Source organism: Xyrauchen texanus, chromosome 12 (genome assembly GCF_025860055.1).
Source record: "Xyrauchen texanus isolate HMW12.3.18 chromosome 12, RBS_HiC_50CHRs, whole genome shotgun sequence".
NCBI lineage: Eukaryota > Metazoa > Chordata > Actinopteri > Cypriniformes > Catostomidae > Xyrauchen > Xyrauchen texanus.
Genome location: NC_068287.1, coordinates 27,069,260 through 27,094,818, shown reverse-complemented (window position 1 = coordinate 27,094,818; position 25,559 = coordinate 27,069,260). Strand labels below are relative to the sequence as shown.

Below are 25,559 nucleotides of genomic sequence, written 5' to 3'. Positions count from 1 at the left end.
GCTATGCAGACGACACACAGATCTACTTAGCCCTATCACCTAACGATTACAGCCCCATTGACTCCCTGTGCCAATGCATTGATGAATTAAACAGTTGGATGTGCCAAAACTTTCTTCAGTTAAACAAAGACAAAACTGAAGTCATTGTGTTTGGAAACAAAGATGACGTTCTCAAGGTGAATGCATACCTTGACGCTAGGGGTCAAACAACTAAAAATCAAGTCAGGAATCTTGGTGTGTCTCTAGAGTCAGACCTTAGTTTCAGTAGTCATGTCAAAGCAATAACTAAATCAGCATACTATCATCTGAAAAATATTGCAAGAATTAGATGCTTTGTTTCCAGTCAAGACCTAGAGAAACTTGTGCATGCTTTCATCACCAGCAGGGTGGATTATTGTAACGGACTCCTCACTGGCCTTACCAAAAAGACCATAAGACAGTTGCAGCTCATACAGGACGCTGCTGCCAGGATTCTGAGCAGAACCAGAAAATATGAACATATCACACCAGTCCTCAGGTCTTTATACTGGCTCCCAGTTACATTTAGGATTGATTTTAAAGTATTATTACTGGTATATAAATCACTCAATGGCCTAGGACCTCAATATATTGCAGATATGCTCACGGAATATAAACCCAACAGATCACTCAGATCATTAGGATCACATCAGCTAGAAATACCAAAGGTTAACTCTAAGCAAGGAGAGTCTGCTTTTAGCTATTATGCCAGCCGCAGTTGGAACCAGCTTCCAGAAGAGATCAGATGTGCTCCTACAGCAGTCACATTCAAATCCAGACTCAAAACACATCTGTTTAGCTGTGCATTTACTGAATGAGCACTGTGCCACTGTGTGTCCGACTGTTTGTACTGTATTTTATTTTATTCTAAACTGTTTCAATTATTCTTATTTTTTTTATTCTTATTTTAATCTTTTCTATGTAAAGCACTTTGAATTACCATTGTGTATGAAATGTGCTATATAAATAAACTTGCCTTGCCTTGCCTTGTATGGACCTACATAGCTTAGACGATCTTCTAAAAATCTTCGATTGTGTTCTGAAGGAGAAAGTCATACACATCTGAGACAGCATGAGAGTGAGTAAATAAACTATTTCAACAATTAACAAAATTGAACAATATAAAACTTCGCAACACAACAAGCTTGTTTTATCGTGAAATTACATACAGAGTACAGGGGCGTTAAACTTTTGAATGTATATCATCAAAATTAGTCAACATATTTAGTTTAGTCACAATGAAGGGGTGTACCTTTTCCCATGACATTTTGGAAAGACAGTAAATTTATGGGTGTCTCCAAAATAATCTTTACTACACCCTTTTAGTCACATCCGGGAAGGCGAGTTTGTTTGACTAATAATCCAAGTCCTTCATTAATGAAACAACTTTTTAAAGTTTCAGTCTGTTTTTTTTTTTTTTTAACTATTTCATTTAGTCTAGCTCAAACTCAAATAAAACTGACTTGCCGACTCTCGTTCCAGGATCCATATAGACACATACTGAATGTAAACAGATATTTTCCACATTTACCATTTTGTATTATTATTTATTTTTTGTATTTCTTGCGTTTAAGTACACAGTTAAAAACAGATATTGCAAACTGAAATAACGGTATATGGCCAAATATGGGAAATATAACGCTCGAATTTCACATTTATCAAGTAGCCTCGCCTTATATTGCGGAAATACAAGCGCAACATAGTCGTAGTAACAGCAGAATCATTCGTCGAATCCTTCATATCAGCCAATCAGAGAACTCAGAGACTCACCGATTAATAAATGATGCGTCCGATGAGAAAAACAACGCTGGAAGACACGCCCATATAAGATACACTGGGAAACGCAAAAAATGTTGCCCCTGGTCATGAAAAAAGCAAACGGAAGTAAGAGTCCATAAAATCACCAAGAAGAATCCAGAGAGCGGACATTCCTTTAAGCCTGGAATTCGCCTTTTACCTCCATGAGCAAATATGGTTTTATCGCGTGAACATCGGCAGAATTTGTAGGCTAAATCTTACGCAAACAGCCCATTAAAGTTGTCAAGAGGATTCGCTGGTTTGGCAGTGGACTAAACTTGTCTGACTTTCGAGTCGCAAACTTGGCACGAGCAGGCGAATTTACTCAAGGCGGCTGCGGAAGAAAGGTAATCAGCGATCATTGCTCAGAATCGTACCGTGTTGCTATTCCGTTGCATTAATCAAACTACAAAAATTGTTTGGTTTTTTTTTATATTACTTTTCATGAGATTTAACCATGTTTCGCTAATGATACATACTTCCCCCGAATCTGTAGCATTGTATTGCAGAGGTTTATAAAAGATGCCAGGCCTTAGAAAAGCGGCTGGATGGAGCAGTAATATTCCAGCCTTTTAAAGACCGTATTTTAATCTTGAAAGATGATTTTCATTAGAACTGATTTATAACGTTTTGGTACGCATTTGCAGAAGGACCATGTCAACGGAGGAAAGATATAAGTTGGTAGTCGTGGGCGGTGGAGGTGTGGGCAAAAGCGCCCTTACCATCCAGTTCATTCAGGTAAGTCTGTTTCCTAGTAGAATTGAGCACATTGTATGAAAATAAAGATACATTTACAGCCCATGGGACAACAAAATGCCAGGGTAATTAATTCTGTGGGTGTGTTGTAATAGTCCGTGTGAAGTTATGAGTGCAGGCAGGTTTTCTCTGCATGTTCTTTCACGTTAAAGCCCAAAAGCTGCCTTGTTGAGTATTTTGTAACAACCAAATTGTAACCATCTTTGTTTTCTTTCACAGTCTTACTTTGTATCTGATTATGACCCAACCATTGAAGACTCATACACTAAAATCTGTACTGTGGATGGGAAGGAGACACGATTAGACAGTATGTTGGCATTAATATAATCTTGCTCAATTGGAATGAATGAGTGTTAAAAATCTCCTCGGTTTGCCTGAGTAGGAAGATTTCTGTCAGAATTGCATCAGTATGATTCATTGTTGACTACGGGTTCCTGCCCAGGTTTTGTTTTGACTTGCTGGGTCAGTAGACATCATGCCAGTTGTGCTTAAAAGAATATTTCAGGTTCAGTACAAGTTAAGCTCAGTCGACAACATTTGTGTCATAATGTTTATTTGTTATGTTGGTTACATCTGTTTTGTCAGTTCTGTGTGAGTGTGTGTGAGACTGTTTGTTTGTGTGTGTGTGTGTGTGTGCATGGTTGTAAACAAGATGCAGTCCCATTTTGGCCACCCCTTAGCTCCACCACTGGACAAAGTCACTAAGTTCAGTTTCTATGTGAAAAAAACATGTGGTATTTAAAAAAAAGTATGATTTACCTCAAAAATTATCTGAATGCAATAGGAGGTTAAAAAAAGCAAAAATCTGGATTAAAGTGAGGCACTTACGATGAAACTGAATCGGGATAATTTGTAAAGTTTAAAATACTCTGTTTCAGATGTACAGCCACAAAATGTAAACCATATATGCATGTTAAAATCATTTTAGTGTGATAATTTTAATGTGCAATTTTTCAACTTCGTTGCCATGACAACATAACGCTGTAATCCCTGAAATGACAGTAAAATCAATGATTTACAGCTCAAATAATACGCAAGTTTACCAGAGGAACGACTGTAAGTGCTTTTATGATATTATAAGCTTTGCATTTCTTCCTTTTTAAACCATCCAAAAATTGGCCCCATTCACTTCCATTGTAAGTGCCTCAACGTAACCTTGATTATTGCTGTTTTTAAAGAAAAGGAGGGACGAGTCAAAGTTAATTTTGGTGGTAAGGAGCATTATTCCACAAATGCTTTTGATTGAGCCTAACTTGTATTGAACTCTGAATATTCCTTTAAAGTCCCTGTGAAGTGCGTTGACAAGCACTGTTCGATTTGGTGTATTTCCTACTGAAACAGGAAGTGGGGAGGGGGGTGGTCTAAAATTAGCTTTAGTTTACAGCCACACACATACCCCTTTTCGCCATTCTGCTCATGTCAGAGATGCTAACTGGAGAAACTTGAGAATCAATCTCAATACCGGCCAGCCTTTCCAAATAACTGAACGATGATCTAACATCACACAAGCCCACAAATGCACACACACAGCACATCATGATCTTTAAAATGAGGCTGGAGCCGTTGTGCAAGTCCAATGCAGATAAATGAGAAACAAGCGTGTAAAAGATATATATCCATGTTTTGAGTCTCAATACACTAAGCATTAAGATTAAAGAAGATTTACTTGACCTATACATCCCAAGAAACTCCAGTTGCACAAAAAATATAAATAAATAAACTCCAGCAACTTTCCTAGCACCCCTCTCCTGTGTTTGTGGGTCCCATTCAGAAGTGGTCATCCCTATGCCTTATTCCCTTCAAAGACAATTACCCTTCACTGCGAGAGCTTCAGATGGCTGAAAGTTGATATCATTACGTCAAAACTCACTTTTTAATCTATTTTGTTTAGAACAACCCTACAACATGGATTGTGCTCCCTTCGAAGAGCCCTGCAAAGGCATGATCAGCACCATTTAGAACACAGCTAGACACTGAACAGTTTTAGATGGAGTATGTGTTCTTGTTCTTGAAAGCATTGAATTGGACAAGGTTTCTCAACTTCTATGTGATGTCATGAATATTCCTGAGTCTTCTTAGCTGGAAGAGAAAGACTGCAGTTTTAAATGCTTATATCTTTTGAAAACAAGTTTTGTCATTGTTTAGAAATACACTAGAATATAAAATATAATAGATCTGGACTAAAAGCTGCAAAAGTTTAATTCTGATTTCTCAGGGTCTTTAAAGCAAACTTTGAGAGTTGAATATTTTGTCTGTGTTTGAATTAGTTAAAAAATAGGATATATCTTCCATGCACCCCTCTATTTAACTCATCTGTGTATTTTTCATCTGTGTGTGTGCTTGCTTGCCTGTTCATTAGTTCTTGACACCGCTGGACAAGAAGAGTTTGGAGCAATGAGGGAGCAGTACATGCGCTCTGGAGAGGGTTTCTTACTGGTGTTTGCTCTAAATGACAGTGGCAGGTGTGTGTGTGTGTGTGTGTGTGTAGCGTGTATTTATCACTTTGTGGGGACCAAATGTCCCCATAAGGATAGTAAAACCCGAAATGTTTGACCTTGTGGGGACATTTTGTCGGTCCCCATGAGGAAAACAGCTTATAAATCATACTAAATTATGTTTTCTGAAAATGTAAAAATGCAGAATGTTTTCTGTGAGGGTTAGGTTTAGGGGTAGGGTTAGGTTTAGGGGATAGAATATAAAGTTTGTACAGTATAAAAACCATTATGTCTATGGAAAGTCCCCATAAAACATGGAAACACAACGTGTGTGTGTGTGTGTGTGTGTGTGTGTGTGTGTGTGTGTGTGTGTGTGTGTGTGTGTGTGTGTGTGTGTGTGTGTGTGTGTGTGTGTGTGTGTGTGTGTGTGTGTGTGTGTGTGTGTGTGTGTGTGTGTGTGTGTGTGTGTGTGTGTGTGTGTGTGTGTGAGTGAGTGAGTGAGTGAGTGAGTGAGTGAGTGAGTGAGTGAGTGAGTGAGTGAGTGAGTGAGTGAGTGAGTGAGTGAGTGAGTGAGTGAGTGAGTGAGTGAGTGAGTGAGTGAGTGAGAGAGAAGGGGAATAGATGGTTTCTAGACTTTCTGTGTGAGTGACTGAGACAAGAACAGAGAGTATGTGGCTAAGATAGTGTATGTTTCAAAGAGAAAACCACACAATGTGTTTGTTATGAGAGTGCAGGTTATGAGTGTTCATGTTATCAGGTGCACAAAGCTGAACTGCTGAATTTGATTATATTTGTGTGACAACTGGTTAGATGTAAATATAAAAGTTTTACAAAATAAGAATCCTCACTGTTTTTTCCAGACTCACTGAAAATATTTCGATTGGCATGAACATTACAAACAGTAATCCAGTATTCATTTTATTGTAAATAAAATGTACAGGCTACTATCTTAGATGAGCTAAATTGTCAGATCCTCCTGTGAGCTCTGTGATATTTTTTGTATTTATAAAGCAACAACAAGTAGTTACAAAATGCTAATGAACTTTGTTGTTTCTTTCTGTTTCAGTTATAATGAAATTCTGAAATTTCACACTCAGATTTTGCGGGTTAAGGATCGAGATGACTTTCCCATGGTCCTTGTGGGCAACAAATCAGATCTTGACCAGCAGAGAGTGGTAATGTTACCATGATAAACGGATGAGTGTTTTTCTAATGAAAAATCCTAAATGGTCTGGGGTAGGTTTGTTACGATACCAAAAATGTAAGTAGTCTGTACCAATACCAGTGAAATTTCTCTATATCAATTTCAAAACAACAGCAAGAACTAATTTAATTTGGTAAATTGTACAATTTATTGTTAACAAAAAGTTCAACTGTAAGTAATGGAATGAATACAAAGCAATTCAAGGTTACAAATTACAGATCCTAATGCTGTGAATGGATCTATTATTTTGGTACAAGTCTGCTTTTTTGTCCCACTAATTATTCTTACTTTAGACATAAATTACATGCATTTAAATTACTACCTGACTAAGACAGGAATTTTAAGGTGTATTTGACCATTAATGCATGTATCTGCATTACTGCGTGCGCTCACAGATAACACATGCTCAGAAAAGCGCACATAGAAAGAAGCTTGTCAGTCTGAAAGTGTGCGGGTCAAGTAGGTATTGCTGCATCCAGAGATCTCCAAACGGGTGCGGATGCTTCAAAAGAGGGCGGGTAAACTCTAGAAGGGTGTGTGGTTACTCCAGAGGGGGGTTGGGACCACTCCAAAAGGGGGTGACATTTAAGGGTTAGGTTAGTGGCTTTGTATGTCTTTGCTGGTGGTCTAGTGCACCTTCCCCTTTTTGCAGCTTGGGCTGCATCTATATCCTTCTCGTGGGATCCGAAACAAGTTTGTTACTCGGTACTGCAGGGAGTCTAGTTTCGTTACATCTTTTTCATTTTAGTATTGACTTGGTACCACCTTACCGGTACTTGCCTACATTCCTATTCTGGCAGTTCTGAAGATATGTAATTTTTTTTTTTGTAGATCTCAAGAGAGGAGGCCGTAGGGTTTGCTAGAGAAAACAGGATCCACTATATGGAGTCATCTGCTAAGAACCGCTACAATGTGGATGAAGCCTTCATGGAGGTTGTGCGAGCAATAAGGTATTTCAGATAAAGAGAAGCTGCTAATGATGTTGACAATCTGGTGCATTGTGATGACCATGCATTGCCTTCCCACTTCAGGAAGTTTCAGGAAACAGAGAGTCCACCACTCCCTTCTAATCATGCTGGCAAGCAGAAGAGTGGAGGCTGTCCCTGCACCCTTCTCTGATGCCCCTCTGCACTGTTGCCTAGGAGACTGAAGCCCTCACTCTCATGCCTTGTGCCTTATATGTCTACACCGTGTGTGTGTGTCAGTGTTTCAGTGGCTTTTACAGTATGTGTGTATGAGCAGGTTCCTAAGGGGGAACTACGTAAATCTAATGAGAGAGAACCGTGAATCTGTTGGAAAGGGTGACCTTTAGATCTTGTTTCATCCACATGTTTTATTATGTGCCTTGTAGAATTATGTTCTCTTTTGGTTTTAGATTAAAGCACAGTATTTGTTTATTTCCATCAAAGTATATGGCTGCAGATTTATTGTTTGCAGATAGATTTGTATTTTATTCAGTACAGAGATGGGAGCAGGAAGTAGCAACAACATGTGTTTAAACAACCACATAAGCGAGCAAAGGCTGTGTTGCCTGTATGTAATATCTGAAGTATTGGGTTATTGACTCAAAAAGTCTGGAAATATTTGATTGGCTCAGACCCCTGTTTAGTATGTCTCCTCTCTGGAGATTCATTTAGTCAGTTAGACTGCACTGAAATGGCTGCTCTATTGTACACCTTGTTGCTGTTTCCCCTCTTGAATCATCTGTGGCAAGAATTGTATTGAACCAACTTGTTTTCATCCATCTTCTCCGGATTAAGCAATTTGGGACACTGTAGGGATGACTAAGGTGTTTTTTCATGAGATGGTTTTAATAATTTAGTGTTTTTTTTTTCTTGTTTTAAAAAGATAGTAGAGAGATGGTGGTATTAAAACAATGGGTCCAGTATCTGTGTAATGCTAGTATTCATACAAACCAAAGGCTATACTGTATATGTTTGCACACCTTTGTCAACATGAATAGTTATCTAATGTAGTTTAACACTAAATGGACAATTTGTGGCATTTCATCATGTTTTGGTCTGTGTTTTTGGGGCAAAAGGAATGGTATAGTTTAATTTTTATGTTTTTTTGAAGGTACTTCTCATTGTGAGTATGCAGAACAAGGCAGTCTGTCTCCAGATTCACATGCTATTGTTGTACATTATGTGCTTTACTTGATTTTTGCACCTTTATTAGTAGTCAGTGATGCAAAAGCGATACACAAGAATTGCCAAATAAATTTACAGACAAATGGTAATACTAAAGTGTTTTGAGGGAACGAGTCACTCCGTCTGTACAAAGGTAAAACAGCATAAAGAACAGCGTTAGATTAAAGAAAAACAAGACTAGGTGCTTTGCTGAGTCAAACTATGACGGTTCTTATGTTGTTCAAAAGGGACCGCTGCACACACTTTACACAGGGACTTGCATTTTCTTTTATTTTTTAACTGAGACAAAATTCTCTTTTAGGCCGGCTTTGTCAGCTGCAAATGAAGAACAAAGAACTGTTTCATTTTGGAATGTTAAGAGAAAAAAAACAACAACATTGTAATATGATTCTCATTCTTGTAATTTCTGTATCTTTTGACGTCTTGTGTCTGATTTCAGTCGTTTGATGGATTTTTCATAATAAAAGTTCCAATTTATCTAAATCTAACTATATTCTTTTGTACACAAGTGTTTAAGTACTTATTTTAATAATAATTACATTTATGGATGAACAATATATTGGTAAGTGATTCATTTTAATAGTATGTTATTAGTCTTTACAAATAATTTGGTTGTGGTTAATCAATGGACTTGATAAACCTTGATAACACCAAAAATTCAAACACGCATTGTACGTTTTACATTTACGTTTTAACTATAAAATAATGCAAAGCAATTTTTTTTAATTTAAAATATCAAGTGATTCTGGTAAATCTTCCATTTTTGGCAGTCTTCTCAATCTCAAATGTGAGGTAAGATTTGATTGATCACCAAAACATTAAATCGGTGTGAAACTAACAGCCACAGGATGAATATTAGCTAGCATATGGTCATTTTCTCACAGTAGATACTGCGTTAACTCTTAGATTTCACCAAATACTCTTACATATTCTGGTCTTTAGAGACTTGCACTTATATCTATCACAAATGGATCTACAAATGCCTAGAGTATACAATTTTCAAGAATATTAGAAAATAATATACATTTTGATGTGTTGATGTTTTATTTTTCATATATCAAAGAGATAATGCAACAAATTAGGACAAATCTAGAACAGGAAACATTACTTTCACACTGAAATTTCATGAGATGCAACTGGCTGTCAAACACTTATTGAGCTACACATAAGATACACAAAAGATACACAAGCATTTTCTCAGGCACTTTTTGAGTCTAAATGCACAATTTACATAATTTCAGTAGTTCAATCAAATGACAATAGTCATATCATACTATTCATTTGTAGTACTTGCTATAGTTTACTTCCATGTTGTTTCTTCATCAAATAGCAATGCCAATCACTGAAACATCAGCACCACCTTGAGTAAGAAATGGCATGTATAATATGTATGTGTACACATGTATGGAATACTGATAATTTACCATTGTTGCACAGAAAATCAACTTGATCTATAGTAATTTTGGATTGCAGCACTCATATGTCTTGTAATAAACAAAGAAATAGATATCCCATGATATTAAACTTATAAATATATATAAGAATAAATAAAAAAAACACTATTACATACCCAGGGTTGGGAGTTTTTTTTTAAAATGACAGATTACAGAATACATGCTTTAAAAAGTCATTTGTAACGTATTCTGTTAGATTACTCAAGGTCAGTAACATTCTAAATACTTTGGATTACTTCTTCAGCACTGGTAGATTTATTTAACTTGTTTTGACTTTAAAAACTAGGTCAGTACAGTAAGACAAAATACACATGTTAAAAATAGATTCTCTGAAAAACCGAAATATCTTATGCAGTGTTATTTCTAAAACAAGATCAATCAAATTCATCTTGTTTTAAGGATTTTTCTTTCTCCCATTTTTCTCCACAATTTGGAATGCCCAATTTCCAATGCGTTCATAGTGTCCTCATGGTGTCTTCGTCCTTGTGGTGGCATGGTGACTCGCCTCAATCGAGGTTGCGGAGGAAGAATCTCAGTTGCCTCCGCGTCTGAGACCATCAATCCGCACATCTTATCATGTGGCTTGTTGAGCGTGTTACTACGGAGGCATAGTCCGTGTGGAGGCTTCACGCCGTTCTCCGCGGCATCCACGCACAACTGACCATGTGCCCCACCAAGAGCGAGAACCACATTGTAGTGACCACAAGGAGGTTACCCAATTTGACTGTACCCTCCCTAGCAACCAGGCCAGTCAAATTCGCAACTCCAGGGGTGGTAGTCAGCATCTTTACTTTCCGAGTTACCCAGGACCATGTTTTAAAGATTTTTAGATATTTTTACTGGAAAATAATTTAAAAAAAAACTCCAGAATACAATTTTTGCCCTAATATAAAAGGTCTTACTAAAAAAAATACTAAAATTATGAACCACCGTGAATTTTCTTGATAAAAATATGATTGTGTCTGGTAACATGTGCATGTAAAATGGCTAGAAATAGCATTTTAGCTTAGCATAAAGCTGACAATTTACACAAGGTTTATTTATATTTCTTCTGCTCCCAGCTTACTTCAAAATTACTTCTCTGTCTGCTCATATGAATGTAACACATCATAAGAAATTGTTTCACCGCTGATCAAATGCACTTTGGATTGCATCATTTGTATAAATGTTTTCCATCTGAAAGGACTAAATATTAAATAAAACAAATGACAATAAAATGCAAAGTAATCTCTTCAGTAATCAAATTACTTTTCGAATGTAACTTTATTCTAATTACCAATGATTTAAATTGTAACTGTAGTGGAATACAGTTACTAATATTATGTATTTTTCTGTTACTCCCCAAACCTGTACATACCTAGGGTCTCTAATGACCCTATACACTTTTGGTTCATAAACCACTATATAACTTTTTATTATTATTATTATTATTATTTTATTTTACACTTTATAAAGAAAGACTGTGGTCACAACTACAAAAATGTGAGGTATGCGGGTTACTGGATATACTGTATAAGTAAATGTGCATCAGAGTTTTATAGAATAGCATACAAAAAATACCACTTGTACGGATTTAATTCAGAATTTAGCTGTTTTCTGATTGGTACTTGAAAATAAAAAAAGAAGCCATTCATAACTGTCAAATCAATCAAAATGAAATTAAAATGCAGTCGACTGTATAAACCGGAAGCTGTTAAAAGTGGCCCGAATGAGAGGCACGTGTTTTTCATGACATGATATATCATTTGATTATCTTTTAAACAATTCGTTAAAACTTAAAAATGTGTATTTGTTGTAACAAGGGCGTTTTGAGGGCGAAGTGTTCCTGTTTACTCAGAATTGCAGGTCAAGGTAAGTACTCGAATCTCTGCCACGCCCCCAGCCATGCCTAAGCAGTGAAATATGTTGTCAAACTGGTATCTCTCGTAACTGATGGGTTACTTTTCGTTGCAAAGGTGAATATGGTCAAATTTGGTTTTCTGCCTTGTCTAAAGTTCGAGTTTGTGAATTCTTTGTATTTTTTATTGTTGATGATATCCATAATAATTCACAGCACAAACAGAGGAAATCCCTGGACAAATCTTAGTGTTTTCCTTTAAATTTTCTTTTTTTCTGAACATAAAAGAGCGGAAAGGTAAGCGCGCGTTTACTCATGTAGTTTTTCTATAGACGCAAGGGCAGTTTTACTTTCTTTTCTACTTTCCTTTTGTACTGCGTTTTGTTGTTGGCCTATAGCCTACCTTATTTCGTCAGATGTTCACCATTTAATGGCTCTCTTAATGACTCTCTTACTAAATATAGAAGAAACTATTCAGTTTTCTATTTGTTAATGCCACTATTTTGTCAATGTATTATTGCAAATAAGATCATATTGAACTGAAATCTAGTGACAATTATTTGTTTCTGACCGTTTTGACATTTTATATGAAATGTTATATTTCCTTTTGAATATGTGCTGTGAACGATAGAGGACGACAGTGTAGACTTTTCAGTCTAGATTAACTATTTTTTGTGACTCATTCTTTATGGTTAATTGGAGGTTCTGCAGAGGACGTTATTGTATATGACTTTATGAAAACATAGCCTATTAAAATCTGTAATGTTTCTCCCCCCCCCTTTTTTTTTTGTTGTTTTTATTAGGTACAATGCTGGGGTTTCCAGAAATATACTTAAGCATGATATCCTTATTGCATCTTGTTTGGGGAAGAGTAATATACAATGGAAATTATGGTAATATTGAAAAACTGAATGCCTGTTCAATACTCTAGTGTGGGAGTTTCTTTGGGACTATTTTATCTTCTGTTATTTCAAATCCATTTGTAGTATGGTGGAATTTAATTTTTTCAAATTTAAGACTTAAAGTACCTCTAGTCTATGCAATCTCATCTCTATTCATAATAAATTAACACACATCTGTATTTATGTATTGTTATTTTTATTTTCATACACTGCATTTTAAGAGTTTAGCAGTGCTGTTCTTAGCCTTCATACATGTTGCTCCTTCTGTTTGTAACATTCCTGTAATAGTTCACCATTTCTTGTGTTCTTCAGTGTTTTTAGAAGAGAAGTCTGCAGGCTCGTTTCTCTCCCGAACACTGCTGTCTAACAGTTGGGACTTTGAGTTAGTGGTTCCTGGCAATCTAGAAAGAGAATGCCACGAGGAAATTTGCTCATATGAAGAGGCTAGAGAGGTGTTTGAAGATGACAAACAGACGGTAAGACAAAAAGAGACATGGTTTGTGTTAAGGGCATATTAGTGCGAAGTAACCCAAAGAAAGCATGTTGGCAGTTACTTGAGTTATTGATGCAATTCACTTTTTCCCCAACAGGCCACTTTTTGGAAGGACTATGTCAGTAGTCATGGTAAGACAGTACATGTTTTAATTGAGAAATGTATTTGATATTTTATGAATGTAGTTGGAGATGTTCAAGTCCGTTAAAGCTGAAGTGTGTCATTTCTACGCCACTGAATGGAACAGCCTTCTGAATACATGCTCCATCTGCTGTTGATTTGATAGTCCCGCTCCCAATTCACACCATTGTTTGAGTAAATGTTTTGTCAGGCTGGATGGGTTGCTCAAATCAAACAGTGGAATTTTTATAGCACCACATAGACACAGTGTTTACAGATTCTGAGAAAATTAAACAATGAATTGCATACTTATCGTTATCTCTAAAAATTAAGCTGGGATAGGAGAACGTATCTTAACAACGAAAAAGTTATACACTCCAGCTTTAAGTGAATTACTTAATTAACCAGACTTGACCAAGTAGGTATGGCTGCAAGACAGAGATCTCCAAATGGGGGAGGAATATACAAAAGAGGCCAGGATTACTTTTGAAGGGGCAGGGTAACTCCAAAATGGGGTTGCACCAACACCAACAGGGGGCGTTACTTCCTCACATGGTTAAGGTTAGGGAAAGTGTTCGGTTAGGGGCTCCCTATATCTTTGCTGGCAGTTTGGAGCTCCCAGCCCATTTTGGAGCTCTGGCTGCAGCTATATTCTTCTCTACTTGACTAGCTGTCATAATAGTGTAAGCAAATGTAAAATACTAACAGAATTTTGGGGACAAAAATAGTTATTTGAATATTTCATCCATGAGGGTTGATGATTTTTCTTTTGCTACCCTCTTGATTCATTAATCAATTATAAGGGGTATTTTTTGAGAATGACAGGTTCGTTTCTTGATTTTCTTCAGAGACTTTGCCAGAGGTGGATGTGTCTGGTCTGGTGGCTGGCATTTTGGCTATTTTAATAACCGCCATTATAGTCACTGTGCTTGGTATTTATTGCTACAAGAACAGAGGCAAAACTGCGAGAGGAGGCAGGTAAGTGTGTGCTATCTTTACCACTGTCATATGCCTTTTATGTGGTATTATCACTCTTATGGATGATGCATCTCCACAGTGTTCCTGTACATATGGCAGTGGATGGATGTTCAGTACCTGAATCTGTGCCCTTGACTAATATCATGGCTCCAGGTCTTCCCTCTTACAATGAGGCTCTGACCCGCAGTGGGCAGCATGATGCGCCCCCACCTCCTTACTCTGGGTAAAAATTCCACTTTGACTGCTTGTATGGATATGTTCTGTATATCGTATATAAATGCTGTGTTCACGTTGTGTCGATATTACTTACGAGATGACAACTCGAAGATTCTACTCCGAGCTTTTTACATCCTCAGACTGAAGTTATTAATAATGAACGTCTATATGATCTTGCAAAATGTTTAAGTACAAAGAAGGTGCAAAAGGTTCTTAGTGACGCCATGTGAGGATCGGACTTGTGAATGGTGAGCTCCGTGCACTTTCTGAGTTTTGATACCTTTTAATGACATAAACCAGAGAGATTCGATACACTCCGTTCCATAACTGTTATAGGAGGACAGTATGTCAAAGAATTCAGCCGATTTGTTTGGAGAGTTCCGGGAATTTCGGATGCTGACAATGGTCGTCGCTGACTTGGAGGATCTTGCTGTAATACGTCAACTGATCACTGCCATGGAGGTGAAATTTACTGATGTGGTCACAAGAGTTTGGGATGTCAAGAAACAGATCGATTATCTGGAGTCATTGGAGGGGGAATTATCTGCTAATCCGCTAGCAACCAAGGCGGAGAAGTTGGAGGACATGGAAAACTGTAGCCGGCAGAATAACGTCTGTATCATGGTGGAATTCCTGTACAGGGTTCTTTCCGAGTCTGCTCGACATAGCAGGCCATAACCTGGAAATCGAGTGTACTCGCAGGGTTCCGGCTCAGCGATCCACTGAGGGAGAGAGGCCCCGATCAATTCTGGCCAAATTTCTGATATCATCTGATAAAGATATTGTGTTGCGTGAGGCGAGGAGTAAAGGAAGGCTTTCTTGGAAGAACCACAGCATTTTCTTGTTCCCAGACTTTACAAACTCGACAAGATAGAAACGTGATTGATTCAAGGAATGCAAGAATCTTTTACATCAACGGAAGGTCGCTTTTGCACTGATATTCCCTGCCAAATTGAGAATAGTTGCTAAGGATGCCCATAAAACATTCACATGCCTACAGCAAGCGATGTCCTTCAATAAGTCAATGGAGTGATTCTGCACGTTTTGTGCTGGTATTTCCAGCAAAGTCATTGGAACGAGTAAGTCATTTGCTTGTCATGTTGCAGCCGAATGGACCGGCTCACTGAACATCCGTTTGACTGTCTGAAGTATCTGCACACTCTTTTTGTGCTGGTTCCACCTAGTGGCTGGAGTTTATTTTGTAGAATAATACACCTTTAGGACAGTTATATGGATGAAGCTACACAATCTTTGTGTTTGTTCTTATCTTTTGCTGTGTAATTCAGTATTACAAAATTTTTATAGAATCACCGGACTTGAGCAATCGGACTGTTGGCGCTGTCGTGCATGGGGTTAATGCATGTGTTTTTTATTTTTTTTCTGTTTGTTTGGTTCTGGGGAATGTTCGGGGTTAGACTGTTGCACTAATGTTGGAATGTGGTCTTCATAATCCTGTTTTTGACACGCAATCATTTTTTTCTTACATGTCAAATGTTAATATGAGTGGATTGTCTATCTCCATGTGGAATGTGAATGGGTTGGGGCACCAAATAAAAAGACAAATCAAACAAACTTAACAGGGAACATGGAATCACATTACATGAACCTAAACCCATCCCTCCGAACATGACACTCAAATGACACCTGAGCTATTATCTATTTCACAAATAAAATTCTGAACCCTCAACCAAAATACTTGAATCTTTACACAAACATGGGTTGTGTCCTCATCTTCTGATTGGCATCGCCAGTGTCTTTGAGACCAAGTCTATACAATCTAGAGTGGGTCCAATAGAATTGATGTAAAATATTAAATTGCATCTGACGCTCCCTTGCATCTCTAGATGTAGACATGATGTTTTTTAGAATCCTAACCCACACTCCCTCCTCCAATACAAGTTTAAATCTTTCTCCCATACTTTAATTAGATAAGTTAAAGCTCTGTCCCCCAGACTCTGAATTAACATGGAATAATACACTGCCTCATGACCTTTTCCAAAGGCAGTAATCACCACTTCCAGAGTATCTGCCGCTTTAGGGGTTGCATGCTACTCCCAAAATCAGTACAGAGCAGATGGCACAGCTGTAAATACCTAAAAAACTGAGATCTGGGAATCGTGAAATGTTGAACCAAATTTTCAAAAGATCTCAACACCACTCATGTAGGTCACCGAGCGTATTTACCTCCCTCATAATCCACTCTGAACAACAGAAAGGGGACTTATTAATACATAATTTTGTGTTCATCCATATGCTCAAGGCAACATTTAAATAAATGTCTGAATTAAACACTCAATACAGAGTGCAAATGTGAGATAACGGAGTGTGACCTAACTACTACGGTTAGTTTAATAGAAAGGCTTTGCAATGGCAAAATAGGGGCAAGAACATCCTGTACAAAACCAGGGAGGGGCTATCTCAGGTGGAAGCGACCAATGAGCTAAATGTCTTTGATCGAATGCATAATAATACAAAATAAATATTCGGAAGGCCTGGCCCACCTTTGTCAATCGGCCTATGAAATTAGTTGAAATGTAATCTGGTACGCTTACCATTCCAAATTTATGAAAAGTCCAAATTACTTTGCTATGCTATCAAATTGCTTGAAATAAGAGAGGAGGACATCTACAGGGAGAGACTGTAGCAGGTAGTTGAATTCAATAAATTTTAATAACATTGACTTTCCCAATCATAGATAAATGTAATGAAGCCCACCTGTCCACATCGCTCAAACCATTTTATTAAGGGGTCAAAATTAACTAACTAATCACACAAATTAGCTGGGAATAAAATACCCAAATACTTAATACCCTGTTTGGGTCACTGGAAGGCGCACAGGTGAAAAGATGTTACTGAGCAGTACGCTGTCAGAGACAAAGCTTCGGATTTAGACCAACTGACTCTGTATCCTAAGAACTTCGAAAAGGAATTCATAATTCTGTGAAGGCAAGGCATAGATCTAGTGGGGTCAGAGACGAATAATAAAATATCATCTGCGTAAAGTGGTGGTGGTGTATTGGTCAAAACCACATAACTGGTAAACTGTTAATCAGAAGTTTGCTAGTTCGATCCCCACAGCCACCACCATTGTGTCCTTGAGCAAGGTACTCAATTCCAGGTTGCTCCGGGGTGGTTGTCCCTGTAATAAGGGCTCTGTAAGTCGCTTTGGTTAAAAGCGTCTGCCAAATGCATAAATGTAAATGTAAAGCAAAAGCTTATGCATCAACCCTCCACCACCACCCCTGGAGAATCATCTTCCTTATCATGGCTGCTAATATTTCCAGGGCAAGACAGAACAATAATGGGAAAAGAGGGCAACCTCTTTTTGATTTATTTTTCTCTGTATGTGGTAACACCTCTAAACACACCAGGGCATGATCTGAGACTAAAATGTTTCCAATAGAGCAATCAACAACAGATGAAACAAGAAGAAAATCTATTCTAGAATTAATCTTATGGACTGAAAAAATGTATAGTACCTCCCAGATGGATTTAAAAGTCTCCAAATATCTGTAAGACCAAGATTTTTACACTGTGGAGCGTCAATGTTGCTCTAGGGGGCTAACACACTTTGGACTGAGTCCATCTAAAGATTAAAGTCTCCTCCCAATATTATATCATGAGGGGTGCCAGCAGCTTGTAACATCCCTTCAAGATCTATAAAAATGCCCTGATCATCATCATTAGGTGCATAAATATTAGCCTATATAATATTGCCCTTGAATATCTGCTTAAACAATAATAACTCTTCTTAATTTATCTTTAATCTGTTAGATTTGATTTGTAGAGATTTACTTATCAATGTAATTACTTCCCTGCTTTTACTTGAGCCAGCACTAAAGAAAACATGTCCACCCCATATCTTCCCAAAATGTTCAGCTTCCTGCGGTTTATTGAAGAAACACAATATCAATACCAGCACAAAAAAAGAAAAATTTCCCCTTCAGTTTCTTCGGACAGTCAAACAAATGTTCAGTGATCTGGCTGTTTCATACCTAATCCTTCCAATGTCATGCAAAAAAAAAAAAAACTCTAGCCAATAGGAGGCATAAGCACAAACAACAAGCAGATTCATCCACAACTGTCCCGAAGGAGTGTTATTCCACAAAAAAAACTCAATCTGCCAAGTGGAACCAGTACAAGAAGTAACATAACCCAGTTGCCTCGGACGGTCAAGTGTATGTTCAGCGAGACAAGCTCACTTGGAGGCAATGTGAGAAACACACTATGATTTCCTCAGTCCATAGATTTTATGTAAAACATTGCTTATTGTGGGCATGTAAATATTTTGCGGCCATCCTTATTATCTATTGTCAATTTGGCCAGAAACATCAGTGCAAAAGCGATCCGCCCTCAATGCAAGAGATTCTTGAAGGAGTGTTGCTACACAAAAAAAAATAAAAAATCCAGCCAACATGGTGCCCAGCCTCCTTAGTCAGTTGTGTATGCTCAGCGAGTCAATTCATTCATGGGCCACATGAAAATCACCAAATGACTTTCTCACCCCATTGTCTCTATGAAAGACAATGCTTGCTGTGGGCATGTAAATATTTTGTAGCCATCCTTAGTATCTTTTCTCAGTTTGGTCAGAAACATCAGTTAAAAAGTGATCTTCTGTGGATGTAAGAGTTCCTTGCATTCTTTGAATTGATCACGTTTCACTCTTGTCGAATTCGCAAAGTCTGGGAACAAGAAAATGCTGTGATTCTTTGCTCCTCGCGTCATGCAACACAAGATCTTTATTATATATGATATATATGATCTCAGAAATTTGGCCAGAATTGATTGGGACCTGCCAGCCAGGACTCTGTGAGCTTGTTCGATTTCCAGCTTGTGACCTGTGTCAAGCAGACTCTGGAAGAGCTCATCTAGGAATTTCACCATATCTTCTTCATGCTCAGAAATTCCAACAATTCGGATGTTGTGTCACCGGCTACGATTTTCAAGGTCTTTCAGTTTTTCCCAAAATGCTTTCCAAATCTACATTGGTCACTAGCGGGTTAGCAGCTAATTCCCTCTCTGATAAATCCAGATAATCGATCTGTCTCTCGACGTCCCCATTTCTTGTAACTAACTCAGAGAATTTCATCTCCATCGCAGCAATCGATCGACGTATTACAGCAAGATCCTCTAAGTCAGCTGCGTCCGCTCCTCTTATGGCATCATGTCACAGCTCAAAAAAGAAGGAAGATTATTTCTCAAGTGTAAGAAATATGATATAGTGCTTGTTCAAGAAATGCATCTTTCCCTAAAGGATGCTGAAAAATTTGGAATGATATGGGGTGGGCATTTTTTTTTTACAGTGCTGGCTTGAGTAAGAGCTGGGGAGACATTACACTAAGTATTCATCTTCAATTCAAATGTCTCAAACAGAGTAAAGATAAATTAGGATGTGTAATTACTGTTTTAGCTGAAATTCTGGGACAAAGTCTTATTTTGGTGAATATATATGAACCTAACGTTGATGATCAGGACTTTTTTATAGATCTTGAAGGGATGTTGTAAGCTGCTGGCACCCCTCATGATATAATATTGGGAGGAGATTTTAATCTTTGGATGAACTCAGTCCTTGATCATAGTGAAGCAAAAGTGTGTAAGCCCCCTAGAACAACAGTGACACTTCACAAGATGTGTAAAAATCTTGGTCTTACAGATATTTGGAGACTTTTGAACCCATATGGAAGGGACTATAAATTGTTTTTCTTCAGTCCATAAGATTTATTCTAGAATATATTTTCTTATAATTCCCTCATTGTTGATTGCTCAATTTGAAACATTTTAGTTTCAGATCACACCCTGGTGTGTTTAGAGGTGTTGCCACATACAGAGAAAAAGAAATCATATAGTTGCCGCTTTAATGTACCCCTTTTCCGAAATCCTGAATTTCAACAAAATGCTAAAGGCTGAAATCAATGTCTATATGGAAAAAACTGGTCCACAGTATCCTCTGTGGGCATGGCTTGGGAGACACTTAAGGTGGTTCTTAGGGGCCAGATCATACAGTATGCCTCATTCACCAAAAAATCCAAAACACAAGAACTTGTGGATTTGGAAGGGACTATTAAAAGTGCCGAGGTAGAGCTGAAGCGCCGAATGTCGTCTAATGGCCTCAGAGAATTGACCCGATTGAAATACAGATATAATACTATTTTGTCGCAGAAGGTGGTTTTGGCTATTCAGGGAAGACAGCCATACTTTGAGTTTGGGGACAAAGCAAGGAAGCTTTTGGCTAGACATGTAGAACAGATAGTCTTTTTCTACTATTCCCTCAGTGAAATCTGCTGGTGGTGAAATATTTACCTTGGCCATTAATATTAATAATGCTTTTAATGAATTCTATCTTGATCTCTATAGTTCCATGTCTTCGTCTACTGATGAAGATATTAGAAATTTTGTGGAACCATTAGAACTTCCTAAACTGACTACTGAGCAAAAACATTCTCTTGATTCTGAGATAACCTTAGAGGAGATTGGCAGGGTGATTTAGGCCTTGCCTATAGGCAAGGTTCCGGGGTCAGAAGGCTCTTTTTAGATCTTATGCTACAGAACAGGCTCCACTTTTGCTAGAAGTTTATACGGAATCATTAAAGAATGGAAAGCTTCCACCAACCATGACACAAGCCCGGATCAGACCAGCAAATTTGTCTGATTTAGTTATTTCGTTTATTTTGACCCTTTAATAAAAAGGTTTTTGAGCAATGTGGGCATGTTGGCTTCATTATATTTATCTATGATTGGGAAGGTTAATGTTATAAAAATAAATTGTATTCCAAAATTCAACTACCTGCTACAATCTCTCCCTTATCTAATTTCAAGAAATTTGGAATGCTAAACGTCCCAAATTAAATTTTAGTAAGTTGCATAGGCCGATTGACAAAGGTGGGCTAGGCCTACCCAAGATTTAGTTTTATTATTATGCATTCAGTCTCAGACTTTTGGCTTATTGGTCACTTCCACCTGAGAGAGCCCGTCTCTAGTTTTGTATAAAACAGGAAGTTCTTGCCCCTATTTTGCTATTGCAAAGCCTTTCTATCAAACTAACTGGAGAAGTTACACCCTGTTATCTCGCATTTGCACTCAGTATGGACAAAAGTGTCCAGAGTGTTTAATTCAGACATTTATTTAAATGTTGCTTCGAGCATATGGCTGAACCCAAAATTATGTGTTAATAAGTCCCCTTTCTGCTGGACAGAGTTGATTGTGAGGGAGGTTAATGCGCTCTGTGACCTATATGAGAGTGGAGTGTTGAGGTACTTTGAAAATATGGTTCAACATTTTGGGATCCCCAGGTTTCCATTCTTTAGGTATTTATAGCTGTGCTAGCTGCTTTGTACTATATTTGGGAGTAGTATACACCCCCCTAAAGCGGCAGATACTCTGGAAGTTGTAATTATTGCATTTTGGAAATGGTCATGAGGCATTAGGGTATTACTCCCTGCTAATTCACAGTCTGGGGGATGGAACTTCAACTTCTCAAGAGATTATGGGAGAAAGATTTAAACTTGGTATTGGAGGAGGGAGTGTGGGCTAGGTTTCTGAAAAGTCTACATCTAGAGATGCAATGGTGTGCCTTATGCACTTTAAGATTTTACATTGATTCTATTGGACCCACTCTAGATTTTATAGGCTTGGTCTTAAAGACACACCCACCTACTGGTGATGCTAACCAGAGGATGGGGACACAACTCATGTTTTTTGGTGGTGTATTAAGATCCAAGGATTTTGGTTGAGTTTTATATGTGACGTATTGGGCACTCAATTTTCATTTTGCCGCAGACTCCGTATTTTAGGCAGTCGGGCGGTCATTAATAAAGGAGATAAATACATAAATAATTGGGTTCTAGCCAGTGTTATGATCAGCATATTTAGGGGATGGACGTTGGCTGGAGCACCTTCATTTCAAGAGTGGCACACAGAGATGGGCAGCGGAGCGGCATTTGAAGAGATGTCACATAAAAGGCTAGGCAACATAGACTTATTTAATAAAAAAATGGGGCAGCTTTTTAGCATTTTTAGAAGGCTCTTGGGGAGGGACAGTGGAGGGAGATTTGAAGTTTTAAATGTATGATTTTTATTATTTTTTATTAGGGCTGTCAATCGATTAAAATTTGTAATCTAATTAATTACATAGCGATTAATTAATCACGATTAATCGCACATACAAATATTTGCTGAGAAAGCCCCTCATATAACAATTATTCAATATATAATGATGAAATAATTATACATAGTTATCTTTAAATATTAAAAAATTAACCATTGATAAGACATTCAAAAAGCGACTTAAGAATACAATCTATTGTTTACTACCATATTATTGATCATAAGTCAATCATTGGCATACAGTTCACAGCAATCCATTTCACAAGTGAATTTGTCAAACAGTTGGAGATTTATTATGAGGGCTTGTTTAAGGACCCCTCAATGTACACCTGCGTTTTAGAAACAAGCCAGGGGTATGCATAGTACACAATACTACAGATATATTTTACAATAATGCCAAGACATTATATTCATTACATAGTGCAATGGTTTTCAGAGGTACAAAAGAGTATTTAAATAATATTTCAAGTCTTTACAAAAAATAGGGGCTTTATAGACATACATTTACACTTATGTATAAAAAAAACTTGGCAAGAAAAATAAACACATTAATCAGAAAATATTAACTTAAGTTATCAAAACTGTGAAAACCAAATAAAACGTCTTTATAAAGCAAAGAAAAACTAGTTAAAATAGAGGTACGTACAAACAAACAACATTTTCTCCAAAATACTACAGCATGGACACATTCCCAAAAAAAGTGAGGGCAGATTCATCTACAGCAGTACTGAAGGAGCAAAGTGGATCTATTTCAGGGAGCATGTTTCTTAAATCAAGATTGACTGGGTAAAAACGGTATAACAGTTTAAAGAACACCTCCTTAACCTTGTTGGTAATTAAATATTTGTGAGGTAAAGACCATACGACCTCCATCAGATATGCTTGTGTCGCGTCTCGTGTGTGTTGCGTCATAAAAGTAAAATGTTTAGGTCACTGTGTCAAGTTAAATATAGTTTAATACTCAATCTTTAAACACATCTTGAGATCCCTTGGTTCGCACTTTTATGTTGTGTGTCCGCTGAAGAGTTGTTAATATTTTTCTTCACTGTATAAACTGTGCGTTGCTCACACAGCTGAAATTTCACTTACTGCCTTCTGGAGTAAACAGGTGATACTACAAGCTTGAATCTCTAAGGAAATCATTGCCATTAAATAATTTTACGCGTTATTTTTTTGTCAAATTAATCACACTTTATTAACTGTTGAATGTTAAATCAACAGCCCTATTTTTTATATATTAAATGTTTCCTCTTGTCTGGTTTTATTTTTTTGTATTTGTGTGTATACTTTCATTTTGTGTTGGATCACTGGATGTTTGGGGGGGAGGGGGGTGTTCAGGGGAGGGATATATATAATTTGATTCTCTGTGTGTATGTTTTGTTTTATCAAACCTGTTTTTTAATCAATAAAATGCTAATATCAAACAAGTACAAAGAAGGGGCATCAGGAAAAGACCCCGATATAGAAGTTCTTCTTCGTTTAGGGGTAAAAAAAAGTTCTAAAAAGCTGAGCACACCATGGTGGAAGGTGTTTAGAGGAGCATTTAAATATGAGGACACCACATGTAAACCTAAACTAATGTGACATTAAAATGCGTTATCAATGACTTTATGCCTTATTCTATGAGTAGAATTTAAATTAAGTGAATTGTTACTTGAGGGTATTTGACTAGATTTAATTCCTTTTGTAGACTTATAAAAATAAAAACACATGACATTCTTGCACTAGTGTGTTCAGGTTGAATACTGACTGAAACCAATAAACAAAGTAGTGGGTGGAGCTTCTGGACACACCTTCCAATGATGTGGATTAATGGCAGCAAGAAGGTATTTAGCAGCAAGTTCGTTTTCCTAAAAGTTTGCCCCCTGTGAGCTGTTCCGAACCACCGAAACGAACGCAAAACACCTTCTTTTTGGCCCGATTTTGTTCTAAATTACATCATAACCATTTGATCTTCGATTTCGTAAGAAGTATATCTGGGCCATAACAGTGGCTGCAATAAATGTAATATCAAACAGAACTTGTAAACAACCTTTAACTGTTGAGGCCGCTACAAAGACGTGAACGGTTTTCACAAGTTGCAATATCATAATTATGGTAATTCCGACATGACTTGAATAACATCGCATGTAAATCATGTACTTTATTTCTTCAATTAATTTCCTCTCCTTTATATTTCCTCTTTGCAGGGAAGGTCCACCTGAGCCATCAGATACTCAAGATGCAGAACAGTGACAAAGAGATGCAATTGTTTTTAAAATGGGGTGTGGTATGGGTTTTACTAGTGAAAAGGGATTGTAGTGAAGCCACTTTTATGGTCATCAGCCACAGAGGAAAAAATTACAGTTAACAGCAAGTTTACTTTCACAAATTAGGTCATTTTACACCCATGCCACCACAGTGTGTATTCTACAGTAAATGCTTTTAGTTTTTGAAATTATATCATCATGGAAGAGAGCATGAAACTGTCAGTGTGTGCACTTGTCAATAATTTCAAAAATCAGGATTGTGTTCAATGTATATAGAGTGCAATTCATTAGTGTTGTTAAACGGAATTAACACAGTTGTGTTACTAATAAAAATAATACATGTTTAAATGTAGACTAATTTGACACAATTTACTATGACTGTGTACAGCAACAAGAATATCCGTGAAGCCTAAATTGATTCCAATATTTGCCATTAATCGCTGTTGTTAATATTCATCAGCGCTTGTATCAGTGCGCTCAGACTGTGTTAGAGAAGTGGCGAATGTGTAGTCCAATAGTCAGTAGTGCCTCTATGCTGTAACAAGACGGCAGTACGCGCGAGACTTCCAGACAGACTGCGTATGTGTGAGAGAGTGACAAGCGAGTTGGGAGAGTGGGGGCGTGTGTGCGCGTTTGTGCGCGCTCGCGCCTCTAGTCAACTCTTGAAAATGGCGTCTTCTTGGCAAAATAACTGAAAATTGCTATTTTCACCCAAGGCATTTAGCGTTTATTCAAGATTATGAAGCATTACAATTGCCCTTTGAATATTTAAAAACAACTTTACGACATAATTTAAATGAACATAAATCCAACAACCACTTTGATTCTCACGAGGATATCCCATGCC

At 37.5% G+C, this 25,559-nt stretch overlaps 2 protein-coding genes across 3 annotated transcripts; both read left to right on the top strand.

Moving 5' to 3' along the window:
• Window positions 1-1,868: 1,868 nt before the first annotated feature.
• Window positions 1,869-8,838, top strand: LOC127652940 (ras-related protein R-Ras-like). The gene is made up of 7 exons (XM_052139409.1): window positions 1,869-2,162; window positions 2,463-2,553; window positions 2,791-2,878; window positions 4,931-5,033; window positions 6,073-6,181; window positions 7,042-7,160; window positions 7,242-8,838. Exons 2-7 carry the CDS (start codon window positions 2,470-2,472, stop codon window positions 7,327-7,329), a joined length of 591 nt encoding a protein of 196 aa, XP_051995369.1. The 5' UTR covers window positions 1,869-2,162; window positions 2,463-2,469; the 3' UTR covers window positions 7,330-8,838.
• Window positions 8,839-11,687: 2,849 nt separating this feature from the next.
• prrg2 (proline rich Gla (G-carboxyglutamic acid) 2) lies at window positions 11,688-25,056 on the top strand. 2 transcript variants are annotated; one of them, XM_052139408.1, is made up of 8 exons: window positions 11,750-11,769; window positions 11,868-11,948; window positions 12,455-12,544; window positions 12,866-13,029; window positions 13,144-13,177; window positions 14,015-14,144; window positions 14,224-14,367; window positions 24,653-25,056. In XM_052139408.1, exons 3-8 carry the CDS (start codon window positions 12,460-12,462, stop codon window positions 24,696-24,698), a joined length of 603 nt encoding a protein of 200 aa, XP_051995368.1. In that variant the 5' UTR covers window positions 11,750-11,769; window positions 11,868-11,948; window positions 12,455-12,459; the 3' UTR covers window positions 24,699-25,056. The 2 variants fall into 2 exon arrangements, with proteins under 2 accessions (XP_051995367.1, XP_051995368.1); XM_052139407.1 differs by lacking the exon at window positions 11,868-11,948 and having other exon boundaries at window positions 11,688-11,769.
• The last annotated feature ends 503 nt before the right edge of the window (window positions 25,057-25,559 follow it).